Source organism: Rhinolophus sinicus, linkage group LG10 (assembly GCF_036562045.2).
Source record: "Rhinolophus sinicus isolate RSC01 linkage group LG10, ASM3656204v1, whole genome shotgun sequence".
NCBI classification, from domain to species: Eukaryota; Metazoa; Chordata; class Mammalia; order Chiroptera; family Rhinolophidae; genus Rhinolophus; species Rhinolophus sinicus.
Genome location: NC_133759.1, coordinates 72,765,718 through 72,783,563, shown reverse-complemented (window position 1 = coordinate 72,783,563; position 17,846 = coordinate 72,765,718). Strand labels below are relative to the sequence as shown.

The window sequence follows — 17,846 nt, the reverse complement described above, 5'->3', positions numbered from 1 at the left end:
AAATATTTAAGAATCTATGTGGGTATGGTTATCTCTTGATTCATGGAACATTTGGTTTGATAGCCAGTGATGGTCTAAACCTGTGGTTCCCAAACCGATTCTATGGGAAAACTCTTTCTTGGCTGTTAACAGTGTTCTTTTAAAGAAGACTTTCCCCTATGTGAGGCTTTGAAGTTAAATTTTCTTTTTAAATAAAGACAGGACCTCTCAAAACCTTTAAAAGATTTATTGTGAATTTCAAAAAAAATGGATTTGATATGCAGCATTTTACGGTTTTAAATTTGACACCCAACTCTTTGTCCATAGAGCAAAACTATACCAACAAATTGTTGATCCTGGGCATAAAGAAGAACAGTTTTATATACGTCAATAAGCTGATGTTTAGCTACAAGAAGGTACTATGAAGAAAGAGGATAGGAATATGAAGACTGGACAGTTCTGCCACCCTGTTGCTCTGAGACTCAGGAAAGCTTGTTCACTCTGCCAAGCCTCTTTCCTTTTGTGCAGAATGAGGGGTTGAATTATTGTCCTCAACTTATCTTCACTTTTTAATGTGAAAATTAGGAACTCCAGATATTTTTTTCTCAAACAGAAATTTGAAATTTCCTGAATTGAAAATTTATTGGAAACGTCTTGTTTTCTAACATGAATTAATCAAATAATAATTCCAGATATTGTTGCATAGGAGGAGACAACTTGGTCTTTGGGGCAGTTATTCTAGGTTTCAGTCTCAGCTTCATCACTTATTATTCTAGACAACGATAGTCTTAGACAAGGTACATAACGCCTTGAATCTTTGGCTTTCTCAGTGGTGAAAATGAGGGCGTTATTACTTACAGTGCCTATTAGTAATGGGTGCTTAGTAAATGGAAGCTGTTATTTAATTTGGGAAATCAGTAATTAAATGTGAATAATAAACATCTGAGTGTAAGAGTTTTAGTTATAGATCAGAGCCTAGGTGTGATTACTTCGCTTCCTAAAGGGACTTCAAACTCCATTTCTCCTGCTACTACCAGAGAGGGCATGCTGCTTATTGCATAAAGCAAAGCTGTCTGTGTGGTAGGAAGGAGAGAACAAAGATCCCAGGTGTTGCCAAGTTTTTCTCTGGGAATAACTGAAAACAAGTTAAAATACGCATCCTCATCAATCCAGAGCCAGCAAGCCACCTGGAATTTAGGGAGTTCTTAGACTTCAGCTAAGATTTCACACCAACCTCCTACAGTGTTTGTTAGTATAAACAGGTGAGGTGTGGAAAGAGAAACACTTAGGAAAGCATTCTAATGATTTCACTTGGGTAGAGTGATTACTCTGGTTACCCAACCCCTATCCAAATAGTTGAACAAGACATCTGGTTAAAACACTACACCATCTATTGTTTGTGATACCTTCCTTGAATCACACATAAGCAAGAGATACATCAGAGATCACACATTTCAGAAGTGGGTTGTTAAGTGATGTTGACATCCGCTTGTCTTCTGACTTGGGAGATGAGGACGTTAGACCAAGGCCTGGAGTAGGAAAAGGGCATAGAATAGGCCACACACTTCCTCCAGTCTCTCCTTTGCATTTCACTAGTGAGATTGATTGGGGTTCAGGGTATTTTTTTGCCCTAAAGGTTAATATTGCCCTTCTCCTACTAAGAACTTACACCTTTATGTAATTAAATGCAGTATTATCCTAAATCCTTGGGAAAGCATTTCAGGGAAGGGGAGTTAGCTCTGAGGTGAAAAATCACCTTTTTTCTTAAAAAAATTGTTTTAAATCGGGGAACAGTGTGTTTTTCCAGGACCCATCAGCTCCAAGTCAAGTCGTTGTTTTTTTTTGTTTTGTTTTGTTTTTTCAATATGTTTGTGGAGGGCACAGCTCACTGGCCCATGTGGGAATCGAACCAGTGACCTTGGTGTTATGAGTACTGCGCTCGAACTGACTGAGCCAACCGGCCGCCCAGGAAAGATCATCTTGAACCAAGAGCTATTTCTCACTAAGACAGATCTGGATGGACCGGCCCAGGAGGATATTTGTGGTAGCAGCTGACATTAGACATTGGTCCTGAGAGATGAGAGGGAGGAGGTGTCAAGAGTTAAACCTTTCCGTTCAGGTATCAATTACCTTTATATCCATGGCAGCTATTTTGTCCAGTGATATCTCAAATGACCTCAAATGTTAGGAGATCTGAATGTAAACCAGAGTTCTGAAGAGCAAGCCAGTAAGGAGAGATGGCAGATTGCGCTAACCATTATCGAGCACTTACTGTGTACACCTGAATTTGTGTGGGGTGCTTCCACAAAATTCTTTTAAAGAGTTGCGATGTTTTCAATTGATGATGGGCATGATGGCATGTCTGTCTCATAGGATTGTTGAGGAAAATGTGGTGAAGATGGCTAGCACAGTTCCTGACAAAGTAGGAATTAATGAGTGATAGCAAGAAGAGCAATGTTTAAAAACTAGAGCAAAAAGAAACAAACATTGGCATGAGGTAGGATTCATTCATTTATTAATTCAAACATTTTCTACTGTATGCTAAGGCATAGCACCGTGTCTTGGGGATATAGAGATAAATGGGTTCTTTCCTCAAAAGAAAGTTCCTTTAAAAGAGAATTACAACCTGTGAAGTCCCAAAGAAATTAGTTTGGGAGGATCTTGAGACCAGTGACTGAGGTTATTGACTCTAACATTTCCTTGACTTTCCTGTTTCACCTCTCTTTTGTAAGTTCTGATAGCCAAACATGTTATTGCTAGGGAAACAATTGTAGCAACGCTAAGGCATTGTCTCCAGCCAAAACAGTGTTCTTGCTCAACAAAACTAGCATTGCAAAACTCATTGGCACCAAAATGGGAATGAATATTGAGACATATTTAGCTTTTGACTCACCTTGAAACCAGCCCTATCCAATGTAAATTGGAATAGTCTTTCGAAGTACATTTTGTCAATATGTATCAAGAACTTTAAAAATGTGTATATTTCGGGTGGTTGGTTAGCTCAGTTGGTTAGAGGGTGATGCTGGTAACTCCCGGGTTGCCGGTTCAATCCCTGCATGAACCAGTGTGAGCTGCACCCTCCACAACTAGATTGAAACAACTACTTGACTTGGAGCTGATGAGTCCTGGAAAAACACACTTAAAGTAAATTAAAAAGTTAAAAAAAAAATACATATATATATATATATATATATATATATATATATATGGATATTTCTTGGGTCATAATTTTAACTGGATCTTAAGGGGGAAAAATCCTAAATACAGAGGAACTTTATACACGGAAATGTTGGTTAAAGTGCTATTTTACTAGTGGAAAATCAGAAGCAATTGTAACATCTATATATAAATTGTTTTAGCCAATTGAAATATTATATAACCATTAAAATGGTTATAAGACAAAAATAAAATAAAAATGGTTATAAGGACTAATGCAGAAGAGAGTACTTGATACAATAAGAGTGCTCACAATTGTAGAATCTAAGAGGGGAGTCGCACACAGCAGAGAAAAGGAGAGCTCCCCAAACCTGACTGTATGCAGTGATGTGGGAAGTGGCGCTGGTTGGTGGAAAGGGTGGCGTGGAGAGATGGGACCCCAAGCCAGGAGAGAAAAAAACAGAAGAATCCTGCAAAGATCAAAAAGCAAAGGTGAATGGGTTCTTCTCAAGATGTTTACAGTCTAAAAAGGAGAAGCAAAGCCCCATTCCCCTGATAATTTAAAAAAAAAAAAGTTTGGAAGGGAGTTTGAATCAAAACCCTAAATCCTTTCCTTGGAGTGTGGGGAGCTAGAAGGAAATACACTAAAATGTAAGCCAGTTTGTATTGTATATATTATATGATATATATAGTAGTGTTTGGGGCCACAAACACCTCCCTCTTCCCCAATCTTACTCTAGTATTTAAACGTTCTTTACCTAACTTATACTAGGTTTAAAAATACTTGGGCCAGCCCGGTGGCTCAGGCAGTTAGAGCTCCATGCTCCTAACTCTGAAGGCTCCCGGTTCGATTCCCACATGGGCCAGTGGGCTCTCAAACACAAGGTTGCCAGTTCGATTCCTCGAGTCCCGCAAGGCATGGTGGGCAGTGTCCCCTGCAACTAATATTGAACAGGGCACCTTGAGCTGAGCTGCCACTGAGCTCCCTGATGGCTCAGTTGGTTGGAGCTCATCCTCTCAACCACAAGGTTGCCGGTTCGACTCCCACAAGGGATGGTGGGCTGCTACCCCTGCAACTAGCAATGGCAGCTGGACCTGGAGCTGAGCTGCGCCTCCACATCTAAGACTGAAAGGACAACTTGAAACTGAACGGCACCCTCCACAACCAAGATTGAAAGGACAACAACTTGACTTTAGGGAGTTCTTAGACTTCAGCTAAGATTTCACACCAACCTCCTACAGTGTTTGTTAGTATAAACAGGTGAGGTGTGGAAAGAGAAACACTTAGGAAAGCATTCTAATGATTTCACTTGGGTAGAGTGATTACTCTGGTTACCCAACCCCTATCCAAATAGTTGAACAAGACATCTGGTTAAAACACTACACCATCTATTGTTTGTGATACCTTCCTTGAATCACACATAAGCAAGAGATACATCAGAGATCACACATTTCAGAAGTGGGTTGTTAAGTGATGTTGACATCCGCTTGTCTTCTGACTTGGGAGATGAGGACGTTAGACCAAGGCCTGGAGTAGGAAAAGGGCATAGAATAGGCCACACACTTCCTCCAGTCTCTCCTTTGCATTTCACTAGTGAGATTGATTGGGGTTCAGGGTATTTTTTTGCCCTAAAGGTTAATATTGCCCTTCTCCTACTAAGAACTTACACCTTTGTGTAATTAAATGCAGTATTATCCTAAATCCTTGGGAAAGCATTTCAGGGAAGGGGAGTTAGCTCTGAGGTGAAAAATCACCTTTTTTCTTAAAAAAATTGTTTTAAATCGGGGAACAGTGTGTTTTTCCAGGACCCATCAGCTCCAAGTCAAGTCGTTGTTTTTTTTTGTTTTGTTTTGTTTTTTCAATATGTTTGTGGAGGGCACAGCTCACTGGCCCATGTGGGAATCGAACCAGTGACCTTGGTGTTATGAGTACTGCGCTCGAACTGACTGAGCCAACCGGCCGCCCAGGAAAGATCATCTTGAACCAAGAGCTATTTCTCACTAAGACAGATCTGGATGGACCGGCCCAGGAGGATATTTGTGGTAGCAGCTGACATTAGACATTGGTCCTGAGAGATGAGAGGGAGGAGGTGTCAAGAGTTAAACCTTTCCGTTCAGGTATCAATTACCTTTATATCCATGGCAGCTATTTTGTCCAGTGATATCTCAAATGACCTCAAATGTTAGGAGATCTGAATGTAAACCAGAGTTCTGAAGAGCAAGCCAGTAAGGAGAGATGGCAGATTGCGCTAACCATTATCGAGCACTTACTGTGTACACCTGAATTTGTGTGGGGTGCTTCCACAAAATTCTTTTAAAGAGTTGCGATGTTTTCAATTGATGATGGGCATGATGGCATGTCTTTCTCATAGGATTGTTGAGGAAAATGTGGTGAAGATGGCTAGCACAGTTCCTGACAAAGTAGGAATTAATGAGTGATAGCAAGAAGAGCAATGTTTAAAAACTAGAGCAAAAAGAAACAAACATTGGCATGAGGTAGGATTCATTCATTTATTAATTCAAACATTTTCTACTGTATGCTAAGGCATAGCACCGTGTCTTGGGGATATAGAGATAAATGGGTTCTTTCCTCAAAAGAAAGTTCCTTTAAAAGAGAATTACAACCTGTGAAGTCCCAAAGAAATTAGTTTGGGAGGATCTTGAGACCAGTGACTGAGGTTATTGACTCTAACATTTCCTTGACTTTCCTGTTTCACCTCTCTTTTGTAAGTTCTGATAGCCAAACATGTTATTGCTAGGGAAACAATTGTAGCAACGCTAAGGCATTGTCTCCAGCCAAAACAGTGTTCTTTCTCAACAAAACTAGCATTGCAAAACTCATTGGCACCAAAATGGGAATGAATATTGAGACATATTTAGCTTTTGACTCACCTTGAAACCAGCCCTATCCAATGTAAATTGGAATAGTCTTTCGAAGTACATTTTGTCAATATGTATCAAGAACTTTAAAAATGTGTATATTTCGGGTGGTTGGTTAGCTCAGTTGGTTAGAGGGTGATGCTGGTAACTCCCGGGTTGCCGGTTCAATCCCTGCATGAACCAGTGTGAGCTGCACCCTCCACAACTAGATTGAAACAACTACTTGACTTGGAGCTGATGAGTCCTGGAAAAACACACTTAAAGTAAATTAAAAAGTTAAAAAAAAAATACATATATATATATATATATATATATATGGATATTTCTTGGGTCATAATTTTAACTGGATCTTAAGGGGGAAAAATCCTAAATACAGAGGAACTTTATACACGGAAATGTTGGTTAAAGTGCTATTTTACTAGTGGAAAATCAGAAGCAATTGTAACATCTATATATAAATTGTTTTAGCCAATTGAAATATTATATAACCATTAAAATGGTTATAAGACAAAAATAAAATAAAAATGGTTATAAGGACTAATGCAGAAGAGAGTACTTGATACAATAAGAGTGCTCACAATTGTAGAATCTAAGAGGGGAGTCGCACACAGCAGAGAAAAGGAGAGCTCCCCAAACCTGACTGTATGCAGTGATGTGGGAAGTGGCGCTGGTTGGTGGAAAGGGTGGCGTGGAGAGATGGGACCCCAAGCCAGGAGAGAAAAAAACAGAAGAATCCTGCAAAGATCAAAAAGCAAAGGTGAATGGGTTCTTCTCAAGATGTTTACAGTCTAAAAAGGAGAAGCAAAGCCCCATTCCCCTGATAATTTAAAAAAAAAAAAGTTTGGAAGGGAGTTTGAATCAAAACCCTAAATCCTTTCCTTGGAGTGTGGGGAGCTAGAAGGAAATACACTAAAATGTAAGCCAGTTTGTATTGTATATATTATATGATATATATAGTAGTGTTTGGGGCCACAAACACCTCCCTCTTCCCCAATCTTACTCTAGTATTTAAACGTTCTTTACCTAACTTATACTAGGTTTAAAAATACTTGGGCCAGCCCGGTGGCTCAGGCAGTTAGAGCTCCATGCTCCTAACTCTGAAGGCTCCCGGTTCGATTCCCACATGGGCCAGTGGGCTCTCAAACACAAGGTTGCCAGTTCGATTCCTCGAGTCCCGCAAGGCATGGTGGGCAGTGTCCCCTGCAACTAATATTGAACAGGGCACCTTGAGCTGAGCTGCCACTGAGCTCCCTGATGGCTCAGTTGGTTGGAGCTCATCCTCTCAACCACAAGGTTGCCGGTTCGACTCCCACAAGGGATGGTGGGCTGCTACCCCTGCAACTAGCAATGGCAGCTGGACCTGGAGCTGAGCTGCGCCCTCCACATCTAAGACTGAAAGGACAACTTGAAACTGAACGGCACCCTCCACAACCAAGATTGAAAGGACAACAACTTGACTTGGAAAAAAGTCCTGGAAGTACATATTGTTCCCCAATAAAGTCCTGTTCCCCTTCCCCAATAAAATCTTTTTAAAAAATACATAAAACTGAAAGAAAACCTCGGTAGCCACCCTGTCCTGGTTATGAGTGCAGCTGTTTGAAACAGGAGTGCCAAATGAGTTCAGCATGTTGTGCATTTGACCCTTTGGATGCACCACTAGCCATACTGCTGGCTAGCGTGAGGTCTATTCCCACGGTGCATGTAGCATCATGATAGAATAAATAAAAGTGCATTCATCTTTGGCACTCTGTTTCCACTTTTCCCCTAATCTTTGAAAATATTTTACCAGAAATATATTTTTCTCACAAAGATAAGCAAAATTATTTCAACAGTTTTTCTCATCCTTGGTAAATAATGCTGTCATTCCATTGGCTTAAGCTTGAGTCCATCCATCTTAACATTTCTCTTACACCCCCCCCCATATTTAATCAATTGCTGATCCTTTTGGCTCTACCTTTACAGTATAGCCCAAACCTGTCCTCTTCTTTCCCTCTTCACCATCCTATTCTAAACTACCATTCTCTTTCTCTTGCATTTCTATATAATAGTTTCCTTGCTAGTGTCTTGCTCTCTTTCATGCCTTCTACCATCCTTCACACAGCAGCCAGACTGACTTTGTAAAAAAAATTCTACTGATGATCCTGACACTCCTCCTGGACTTAGAATTAAGGCTCTGGGTTAATGGTTCTCAGCCCTGGCTATATATTAGAGTACGTTGGGAGCTCTCCCCCCTCTAGGAAATACCTGTGCCTACGCTGCACATTCAGGGCATCTGATTAAATTGTTTGGGGTGGGGATCTAGACATCCGTGATTCCCCTCAGTGCTTCTGATACGAAGTAAGGTTGGGAAACAAATGTTCGTTCCCCTGCCTACTTCTCAGACCTTACCTGCCAACTTGCTAAGCTTGTTCTGTCTCAGAAGTACTCCCCCAGTTTTGTTTTCACTTTTGAAATATACTTTTGTTTTAGAGTAGATTTAGATTTACAGAAAAGCTGCAAAAATAGTACATAGACTTCCCATATACCATTACTCTGTGTTCCCTATTAATGTATTACATTATTAGTTTGGTACTTTGGTCACAATTAATGAACCAATATTGATACATTTTTTATTTTATTTTTTTCATTTTATTTTTTTAGTACGTCACCAAAAAAAGTCATCAAAAAGGATTTATTCAGGAAAAGGAAAACGAAAAAAAACATGCAACACGTTACATACAAACCCGGCAAGTCACGTGCAGTCTGATACATTATTTTTAAAGTCCGTACTTGATGCAGATTGCCTTAGTTGTTACCTAATGTCCTTTTTCTGGTCCAGATTTCATCTAGGACACTACATTAGTTTAGTTGTCTCCTAGGGCTTCTCTTGGCTGTGACAGTTTCTCAGACTTTCCTTGTTTTTGATGACCTTGAAAGTTTTTAGGAGTACTGGTCAGGTATTTTGTAGAATTTCCCTCAATTGGCATTTGTCTGATGTTTTTCTCATGACTAGGTTGGGGTTGTGGGTTTGGAGGAGGAAGATCACATAAAATGCCTTTGCATCTTAGAAAGGCTACATGCCGTCAACATGATTTATTACTGTTGATGTTGACTTTGATCACCTGGCTGAGGTATTACTCGTCATGTTTCTGCGCTATAAAGTTAATCTTTTCTCTCCTTTTCCATACTGTACTCTTTGGAAAAAAGTCACTTGGCACAACCCACACTTTAAGAATAGAGAGTGATGTTCTACCTCCTTGAAGGCAAAGTATCCACGTAATTATATGGAATTCTGCACAGGATGCTTGTCTATTCTCCCCCATTTATTCATTCATTCATTCAATCATGAATTTATATCAGTACGGACTCAGGGATGTTTATTTTGTACTTTGGATTATAAGCCATTACTACTTTATTTTGTTCCTCAAATTGTACCAGTTCTGGCCACTGGGAGTTCTTTCAGTTGACTTCTGTATCCCTTTGTTATACCCCCCGTTATTGTAGGGTTTTTTTGAGAACTTTCTTACTTTCTGGCACTACAAGATTCTCCAACTTCACCTTGTATATTTCCTGCCCCAGTCCTAGAATCAGCTATTTTGGCAAGGAACCTAGTTCCTTTTATTAGAGAGTAGTATTAGAAACCGAGATCTGGCCATTGTGTGTGCTTACTGGGGGTGGGGTGAGGGGGTGCATGTTTTTGTTTCTAGGCTCTCAGCTGTCAGCAGGGACGTACACGTGTGTGTATTAAGCTAACTAGTTCTGTATGTGACCAACTCTATTAAGCTAAATGTGTCTATTCAGATCTCTCCAACACTAATTCATTACCACATGGATCATTCTGGCCTTCTTCCCTTGGTTATCTGTAATATCCCACTGCAACAATGAGAAAACTGGCTCCCACCATCTGTTTACTTCATTGTTCAATTCCAGTAGAGGTATATAGATACAGTGGCTTCTGATTTAACACATGGGAAACGACTTTATCAACTAGAGAAAACGGTGCTTCTATGCAGTTCCTTTTGCCTTTAGTCTGACAGATTGCATTCATTTCCTGTTATTTAGGTCAGCACCTTCCACCACCACCACCACTACTTTCAGTGAGGTTTTTTCATATATTTGTGATACAGTTAGCTTCTTATGTCACAGTCTGTGTTCCATCCTCTGACTTCCTAAATGATTTTTTTTAAATACATTTTATTGGGAATATTGGGGAACAGTGTGTTTCTCCAGGGTGCAGCTCAGCTCCAAGTCCAGTCGCCGTTTTCAATCTTTAGTTGCAGGGGGCGCAGCCCACCATCCCATGCGGGAATTGAACCAACAACCTTGTTGTTGAGAGCCCATGCTCTAACCAGCTGAGCCATTCGGCAGACCCTCCAGAAGCTCAGCAGCAGCTCATTGTCTTCAATCTAGTTGTGGAGGGCGCAGCTCACTGGCCCGTGTGGGAACCGAACCGGCAACCCTGTTGTTCAGAGCTCACACTCTAACCAACTGAGCCATCCGGCCACCCCCTAAATGATTTTTTAATTCTATATATACTTTAAGGTTCACTCTGCTGTAGAGTTCTATGGATTTTTAAAAACACATAATGTCATATATCCAATTGTTTCAGTTTTTGCATTTTGTTGTCTTTCTGTCTGGAATACTCTTGGCGTATGTTTTTCCATGGCTAGACCTTTATCTTTCATAAGATCTTTGCTGAAATGTTATTTCCTTAAAGAGGCCTTCCTTGCACCTCCAATCCAAAGGAATCCCCTAGCATAAAATTGTTATTTTGCTGTGTGTATGTGGTTTGTTTTGGTCAGTCTCCCTCCAGTAGGATACAAATGTAATGAGAGCAGAAACTATATCTGTATCCTGGATACGGTGAGTATCTGGATCATGAATATTTGTTGGTAGATTCCTAGGTGTGTCTGGCATTGCTTATTCCTAGCGCATGTTTTAATACTCATCAGTAGTGATTGAAAGCAGGCTTGTTCAGTTGGGCTTCCAGCTTATCCTGATTCACGACTTACAGAAGGGTTTTGCTTGCAAATTAGGTTAAGTATTTCAGTATATTGAAGATGTGCAATTACCCTGATTGTTCTCTCCTACAATGTTTATAGCCTTTTTTAAAAAAGTTGTTTTTTTAATGTGACTCAATCTCTGGTCCTACATATAATTGTTTAGTACCATGGATTTCCCAGCCTGTTTGTACATTAGGATCAGTTGAGAAGCTTTAAAAAAAAAAGTACTGATTCTCTGGCTCCATCCCCGACTTACTGATCTCCAGGAAAATCCTGCAAATTTGTGTTTTTAATAGCCAGCTTATTTATATTAGTCAGAACATTTAGAGTTAAAAAATCTCAGGTATTAATAATGTACAATGAGATTTGCTGAAAGTATCTGGAGGATTTCAGTTTATAGCTACAACAATCAAAGCTTATACAAAATGTTCTTTTAACTTGGACTAACTTTTTCTGCAACTTTTCAAGCCTTTACTGTACGGTAGTTCGTGGGGAATATTATATATAGAGAGATGAATTACGGACACTGCTTTCAAGGAGCCTGTATCTTCTGGTAAGGCAGTAGAATGAGTGTAATAATCACAGTAGAAGGGAGAAAATAATAGGTGCATAACAGAGGTAGAAAACAATTTTGGTATTTAAAGATGAGTGGTCATTCACACCCTGACAAGGTAAAAGTAGAGTCTAATTCTTAAAGAGAAGGTACAGAGACATCCCAATCCTCTGCAGGGTGCTGTAAGGAAACTGGACTTTAAGAAGGGAGCCTATCTATGTAATTTTACTAACAATTGTCATTCCAGTAAATTAAAAAAAGAAGGGGGAGCCTATTACAAGCCAGAAGGCAATAGCCAAATTGGTAAGAGGCCCGGAATGGTCAGGAGCTAAAATCCAGACTGTCAGAGCTGTGAGTGGTTCTCCTAATAGAGCTCTAGAGTTCTCAACAGAGCTTTTCCATTTCAATATGAAGTTTTTACAGTATTTTAAACATACAAAAAATTATTAGCAATATTTATGTACCACTGGTGTAATTTTTTAAAATAACTGTATACCAAACTTCGGGTTTTGTTTTGTTTTATTTTTAAGTTGTTTTTTTAAGTATATCCTGGGAAGGATATCCAGTCCAAATCAAATCCTTCATGGTGCACATAAAGGCAGCTAAAATCTGGGGGTTAAACTTGTTTGGTCCGAGGTCATGGTGCAGAATCGAGGCAAGAACCTCAGGCATGTCCTACATTCTTGTCAGCTTGAGATCAATCTCTTTCTCCTGTTGCTTGCTGGTTGTTAAGAGGCATTTCTTGAGGACAGAGACTATTGTATTCATCTTGAAGTCCCTTGGACATAGTAAGGAATAGACAATAACAGTAGACAGGTGTTGCAGGAAAGGCTGGATAGATGGATTTGGCTTTTTTAAATTAGACCTTGAAGGAAGGCAAGGATTTAGCTCTGTGGAAATTTCGTCATTAGATGTATACATGAACTGTTAAATTTGTTAAGTACTAGACACCTAAAAGGGAAATAGTGAGAAAATAATCTGGAAAGCTAGATTGGGGCCACATGATAGGAACAACTTGAATACCAAGCTGAGGATTTTTGAATTTATTATTCAGTCAACTGAAGAGTTGTTTTTTTGTTTTTTTAAGATTTTATTGGGGGACGGGAAACAGGACTTTATTGGGGAACAGTGTGTACTGTTCCCCAGTACACACTGGATTTTTTTTCCAAGTAAAGTTGTTGGATTTTTTTTCCAAGTAAAGTTGAAGTTGTCCCTTAAGTCTTAGTTGTGGAGGGCACAGCTCAGCTCCAGGTCCAGCTGCCATTGTTAGTTGCAAGGGGCACAGCCCACCATCCGTTGCGGGACTCGGGGAGTTGAACCGGCAACCTTGTGGTTGAGAGCCCACTGGCCCATGGGGGAATCGAACCAGCAGCCTTCAGCGTTAGGAGCACGGAACTCTAACCGCCTGATCCACTGGGCCGGCCCCCAGCTGAAGAGTTTTAAGCAGAGGAATAACGCGCATGCACAATTAGGAAGAAGAATTAGAAGGAAGGAGAGAAATTAAGTATTTTGACAATTCACTTGAGGTGTTACAAAAGCTTGATTACAGATGCTGGTGGTGGGAATGGAAATGTGGTTACAGATGTAATGTAGAAACCTGATAACTAATGAAGTATGGAGTTCAAGTGTGGGGTACTCAGAGATGAGGCTGAGATTCCAGGTATCATCTTAGCCTGTGTATTTGGGAGGGTGGTGGTAGTTAACACATGTACAGTGGTTTTAATGGTACATTTGAGGTACAGGTGCCACATCTAGGTGGAAATGTTAATAGCCTATTGGAAATGCGCTCTTAAACTAAAGAAGAGATTACAGGTCCCGAAATTAAATTAAGAGTCACCTAAGGAGAAAGGGTGGTTGAAAGCTGAGGATTAAATGAGATTGCCAAGGAGGGAGGTATAGAGACAAAAGACAAGGAAACATCCTTAGAGAACTTTCTACATTGAGAGGGATGGAAGAAGAGGAGCCAGAGAGACAAGGTGCGTTGGTCAGAGACAAAGTGAAACCTGAGAACAGTCTGAGGAGGAGTAGGGAATATAGTTATTGTAGGGAAACATTTGATTTACAGATTCTTTAGTAAAATGTGTACACAGTTCATATTATATGCTAGGTTATATGCCAGTAGGTAAAAGAAAATAAGTTAATGAAAAGCATTATATTTTGCAGGAAACCTACATTATTATATCATTATATATTTATAAACAGAATAGTTGTTTAGCATTGGAGAATGTTTTGCTGGACCCAGAGAGTGAAGAAATCTTTAATTTTTTAAACTTGAATTTGAGAGGAGAATATTGATTTTAATCCGTAGTCTTTTTAATTGAAAGCCTTGTTTTAAAAGACAAGAAATTTTATTTATTTATTTTTTGTTCTCTGGGGTAATAGCTGCTATAACTGACAGGATAAATGCTGAATAGTGAAGTTTTACTGTACTTCAACACCTACCTTCAACACTTTTTAGCGTATTTTCCTAGATGTATTCATAAGTATTCTGCTGGGGTAAACATATCTACATATGTCCTGTTGGTTTTTCCCAAAGTAACTTTTTGTTCTTTTCCTTTTCAGGATCTGACTGGCATAGAATCTATGGATCAATGTCGCCATACCTTGGAACAACATAACTGGAACATAGAGGTATAATAGGATTTATTCTGAGCTTGTTTTTCCCTGGTCTGATAATGATTCAAAGGCATGTAGTTTTCCACAGCAGGAATCTTCTTGCAGTAGATTTCTTTCAAATTTACAACTCTTTAAGTCTTTAAAAATAAGTATGTGGAAAAGGTGAAGATTTATGATCAAAGTTGTAAAATCATAGAAAAGATGGTGCTGACCAAATCCCTCAGTATAGTGCTCCTCCTTCTTTATTCTTTCTTAATGGCTCTTTGGGAAAACTGTTGTTCTTTTATGTATTTTTTTTTAAAGATTTTATTGGGGAAGGGGAACAGGACTTTATCGGGGAACAGTGTGTACTTCCAGGACTTTCTTCCAAGTCAAGTTGTTGTCCTTTCAATCTTATTTGTGGAGGGTGCCGTTCAGCTTCAAGTTGTTGTCCTTTCAGTCTTAGTTGTGGAGGGCGCAGCTCAGCTCCAGGTCCAGTTGCCGTTGCTAGTTGCAGGGGGCGCAGCCCACCATCCCTTGTGGGAGTCGAACCGGCAACCTTGTGGTTGAGATGATGTGCTCCAACCAACTGAGCCCTCTGGGAGCTCAGCGGCAGCTCAGCTCAAGGTGCCCTGTTCAATATTAGTTTTAGGGGGCTCTGCCCACCATCCCCCGCGGGAGTGGAGGAAACCGGCAACCTTGTGTTTGAGAGCCCACTGGCCCATGTGGGAATCGAACCGGCAGCCTTCCGCATCAGGAGCACGGAGCTCGAAGCACCTGAGCCACCGGGCCATCCACTGTAATAGATACTTTAATGCGAACCTTCTTATTGCATACCATGTTTCCCCGAAAATAAGACCTAGCCAGACAATCAGTTCTAATGCGGCTTTTGGAGCAAAAATTAATATAAGACCCAGCCTTATTTTACTATAATATAAGACTGGGTCTCATATAGTATAATACATCATATATCATATCATAATACTGGGTCTTATATTAATTTTTGCTCCAAAAGACGCATTAGAGCTGATTGTCTGGCTAGGTCTTAAAAAATGGTAGTTTATTATTTTGGATTTTCTAGGTAGTTGTGTGATCTGCAACTTAAGTTATTTTTTTTCAGTATATTGGAGCATTTGTTTCTTTTACTTGATCATTGAATTGGTTAGAACAGTGTCAATTAATAATGGTAACAGCAAAAACACCTTGTCCTCACTCTAATGCCTCTTATGTTTTATTAGCATGTGTGATGTTGGTGGTTGTTTTGAGATAGATCCACTAGGATGTAAGCATCATGAGAACAGAGATGTTTCGTTGTGTTGTGTTGTGTTAACTGCTATATTCCCAACATCTAAAACTGATTCTAGTACCTCATAAGTTCTCAAATATCTGTTTACTGTTTGTCTATTCTTGGCATATCAAGAGTGCATGTTGAATTTTATCCAACACCCTTTAATCTCTGTTGAAATTACTGTTTTAATTATGGTATGTTACTTGAATAGGGTGCTGGATTTCTGAAAACATATTCCTAAGTGATATGTAGTCATTCAACACCTTTTTTCCCCTCCTTCTTCTCCTCTCCCCACAATTCTGAGTCAAGCCGTTGTTTCTCAGTCTAGTTGTGGAGGACACAGCTCCCTGGCCCATGATGGTATTATGAGCCTTGGGCTCTACTGGGCTGAGCCAATCAGTCGCCGGCTGATGGCCGGCCGTTCACGGCCGCTCACGGCATCTCTCTCTAGCTGCTGGCCACTCAGGGTGGCTGCTGGCTGCTCAATGGCAGCACACTGCTGCTTACGCTGGCTGCCAGCTGCTCACGGCAGCCCAGCTCCAGGTCTAGCTGTTGTTCTCAATCTTAGCTGTAGAGGGCGCAGCTCACTGGCTCATATGGGAATCGAACTGGCAACCTCGGTGTTAGGAGTTCGGCACTCCAAACACCTGAGCCACCTGGCTTGCCCTCAACACCTATTTTTGAGTAATTAATTTTAGGCTCTGGAATTATACGAGAGATTAAGACTAAGCCCCTACTCTCATGAAGCTTAATTCTAGATAATTTCAATTTGTAATAAATGCTGTGGATAAGATGAGTGTAGAAATGTAACAGATAGGATCTGTGGAGTTATTTTAAATAGGGTGGTCAAGTAAGGCCTTTCTGAAGACGTTATATTTGAGCTGACACCTGAATGATGAAAAGGAGTGATGAATGTGAAAATTTGGGGGAAAATGGTGTTGCTCTGTGTCCTACTTTGGTGCTGTCTTCTTGTTAGATTTTCATTTCAAGCATACGCTGGCTTTATAAAATGACCAACTTGATTAAATTAGGTGAGAAGTGTAAATAGCGTAGATTTGAAAGACAGCACTTGAAAACTTGTTTCTGCCTGTTTTCTATTATTTTTTTCATGTTTTTCCCCATCATTCATAATTTCTTTGTTTCACTATATCTTTCTTGAGAAAATGCTTTCTTTTTAAAGATTTTCCAAGTTTTTTAGCATTGGGTATACAAAGTATTATATCTTTCATTCTCCTGTGTCTGTTCTATTAACCCCTCTTCTCGTTTTTTTTTGTTTGTTTGTTTGTTTGTTTTTATTGTTTTCCTTTTTTAAAAATGAGAGTTCCTAGAGACTGGTTTATCTTATTATTTGTTTTTTTATGAGATGTTCTCGTAATTATCAGTTCTTTTTGTCTGTTTTTGATTAAGGAAAAATTATATATTTTCACACTTTTATCGGTTTATATTCTTTTTTTAGCATTTTGATATTTTTTACAGCTTGGTTGACTGACTCTTTCTTACATTTGAGACTGTGAATTTTCTTCTGAAAATACATTTTTAAAGTTTTATTTTCTTCTTTGACCTAAGAATTGTTTAGGGACATGTTTAGAATTCCTAGTAGCTTACTTTTTTGTTTTTGTTTATCCTTTTTATATCAATTTATTTTATTTCATATAGGTATCTGTTGAGGTCCTTATGAATTAATAACTTTCCATTAATATGAAATAATACATATATTTTTTATTAAATATTTCAAACTTAGAGAAAAATATAGAGATAAAGGGAACAACCATGTATCTACCACCCAGCTCCTGAAAGCCAGACATTTTGCAATACTTATTTCAAATTGGATAAAATTGAAGCCTTATGTAAGTTGTTTAAATGTTGTTCCCAGACTCCCTTTCTTTTCCACCTTTCCTAGAAGGAACCATTGTTGTCAACTAGGTGTTTATCAAGGAATGTGTTTTTTGTGGGATAAAGATTTGGTGTCTAACTCAATCAGGCTTATTAAATGTACAAATAAAATCTGCTATTTCCACTTTTTTCTCTATTTACTTAATGAGACTACTTGACATGATGAACTAGAATAAGTTTTTACAAATTTCTTAATTTCCCAGTGGTAATGTCTTTTTTTCTAATTACAGAAACAATGCATGTTTGAAAAAAATTAAAATACAGAGTTTATAAAGTTGAAAATGAAACTTCTTGATAATCACACTTGATTATCAAATGAAACTTGAGATAACATTTGATGTTTTAGTATATTAATTATATGTCCTTTCAGACTTTCTGATGTCTGTAACTCTCCTTAATGTGCTGATAATATATATGGATATACTTTCCAATGTTAATAACAAATATATCAAAGAGAATGCTTACTTTTTGTACATGCTGGGGAAAGGCAGTACATGGTGCAGATAAAACATAATAATGA

The 17,846-nt window shown here is 39.1% G+C and overlaps 1 protein-coding gene across 2 annotated transcripts in view; it reads left to right on the top strand.

Moving 5' to 3' along the window:
* Positions 1–17,846, top strand: part of FAF2 (Fas associated factor family member 2) — a 55,850-nt gene that overhangs the window by 15,977 nt on the left and 22,027 nt on the right. For both annotated transcript variants that reach the window (XM_019756096.2, XM_074313442.1), the window contains one exon: positions 14,113–14,181. In XM_019756096.2, the coding sequence (XP_019611655.2) occupies positions 14,113–14,181 (69 nt within the window). The remainder of the gene's footprint in view (positions 1–14,112; positions 14,182–17,846) is intronic.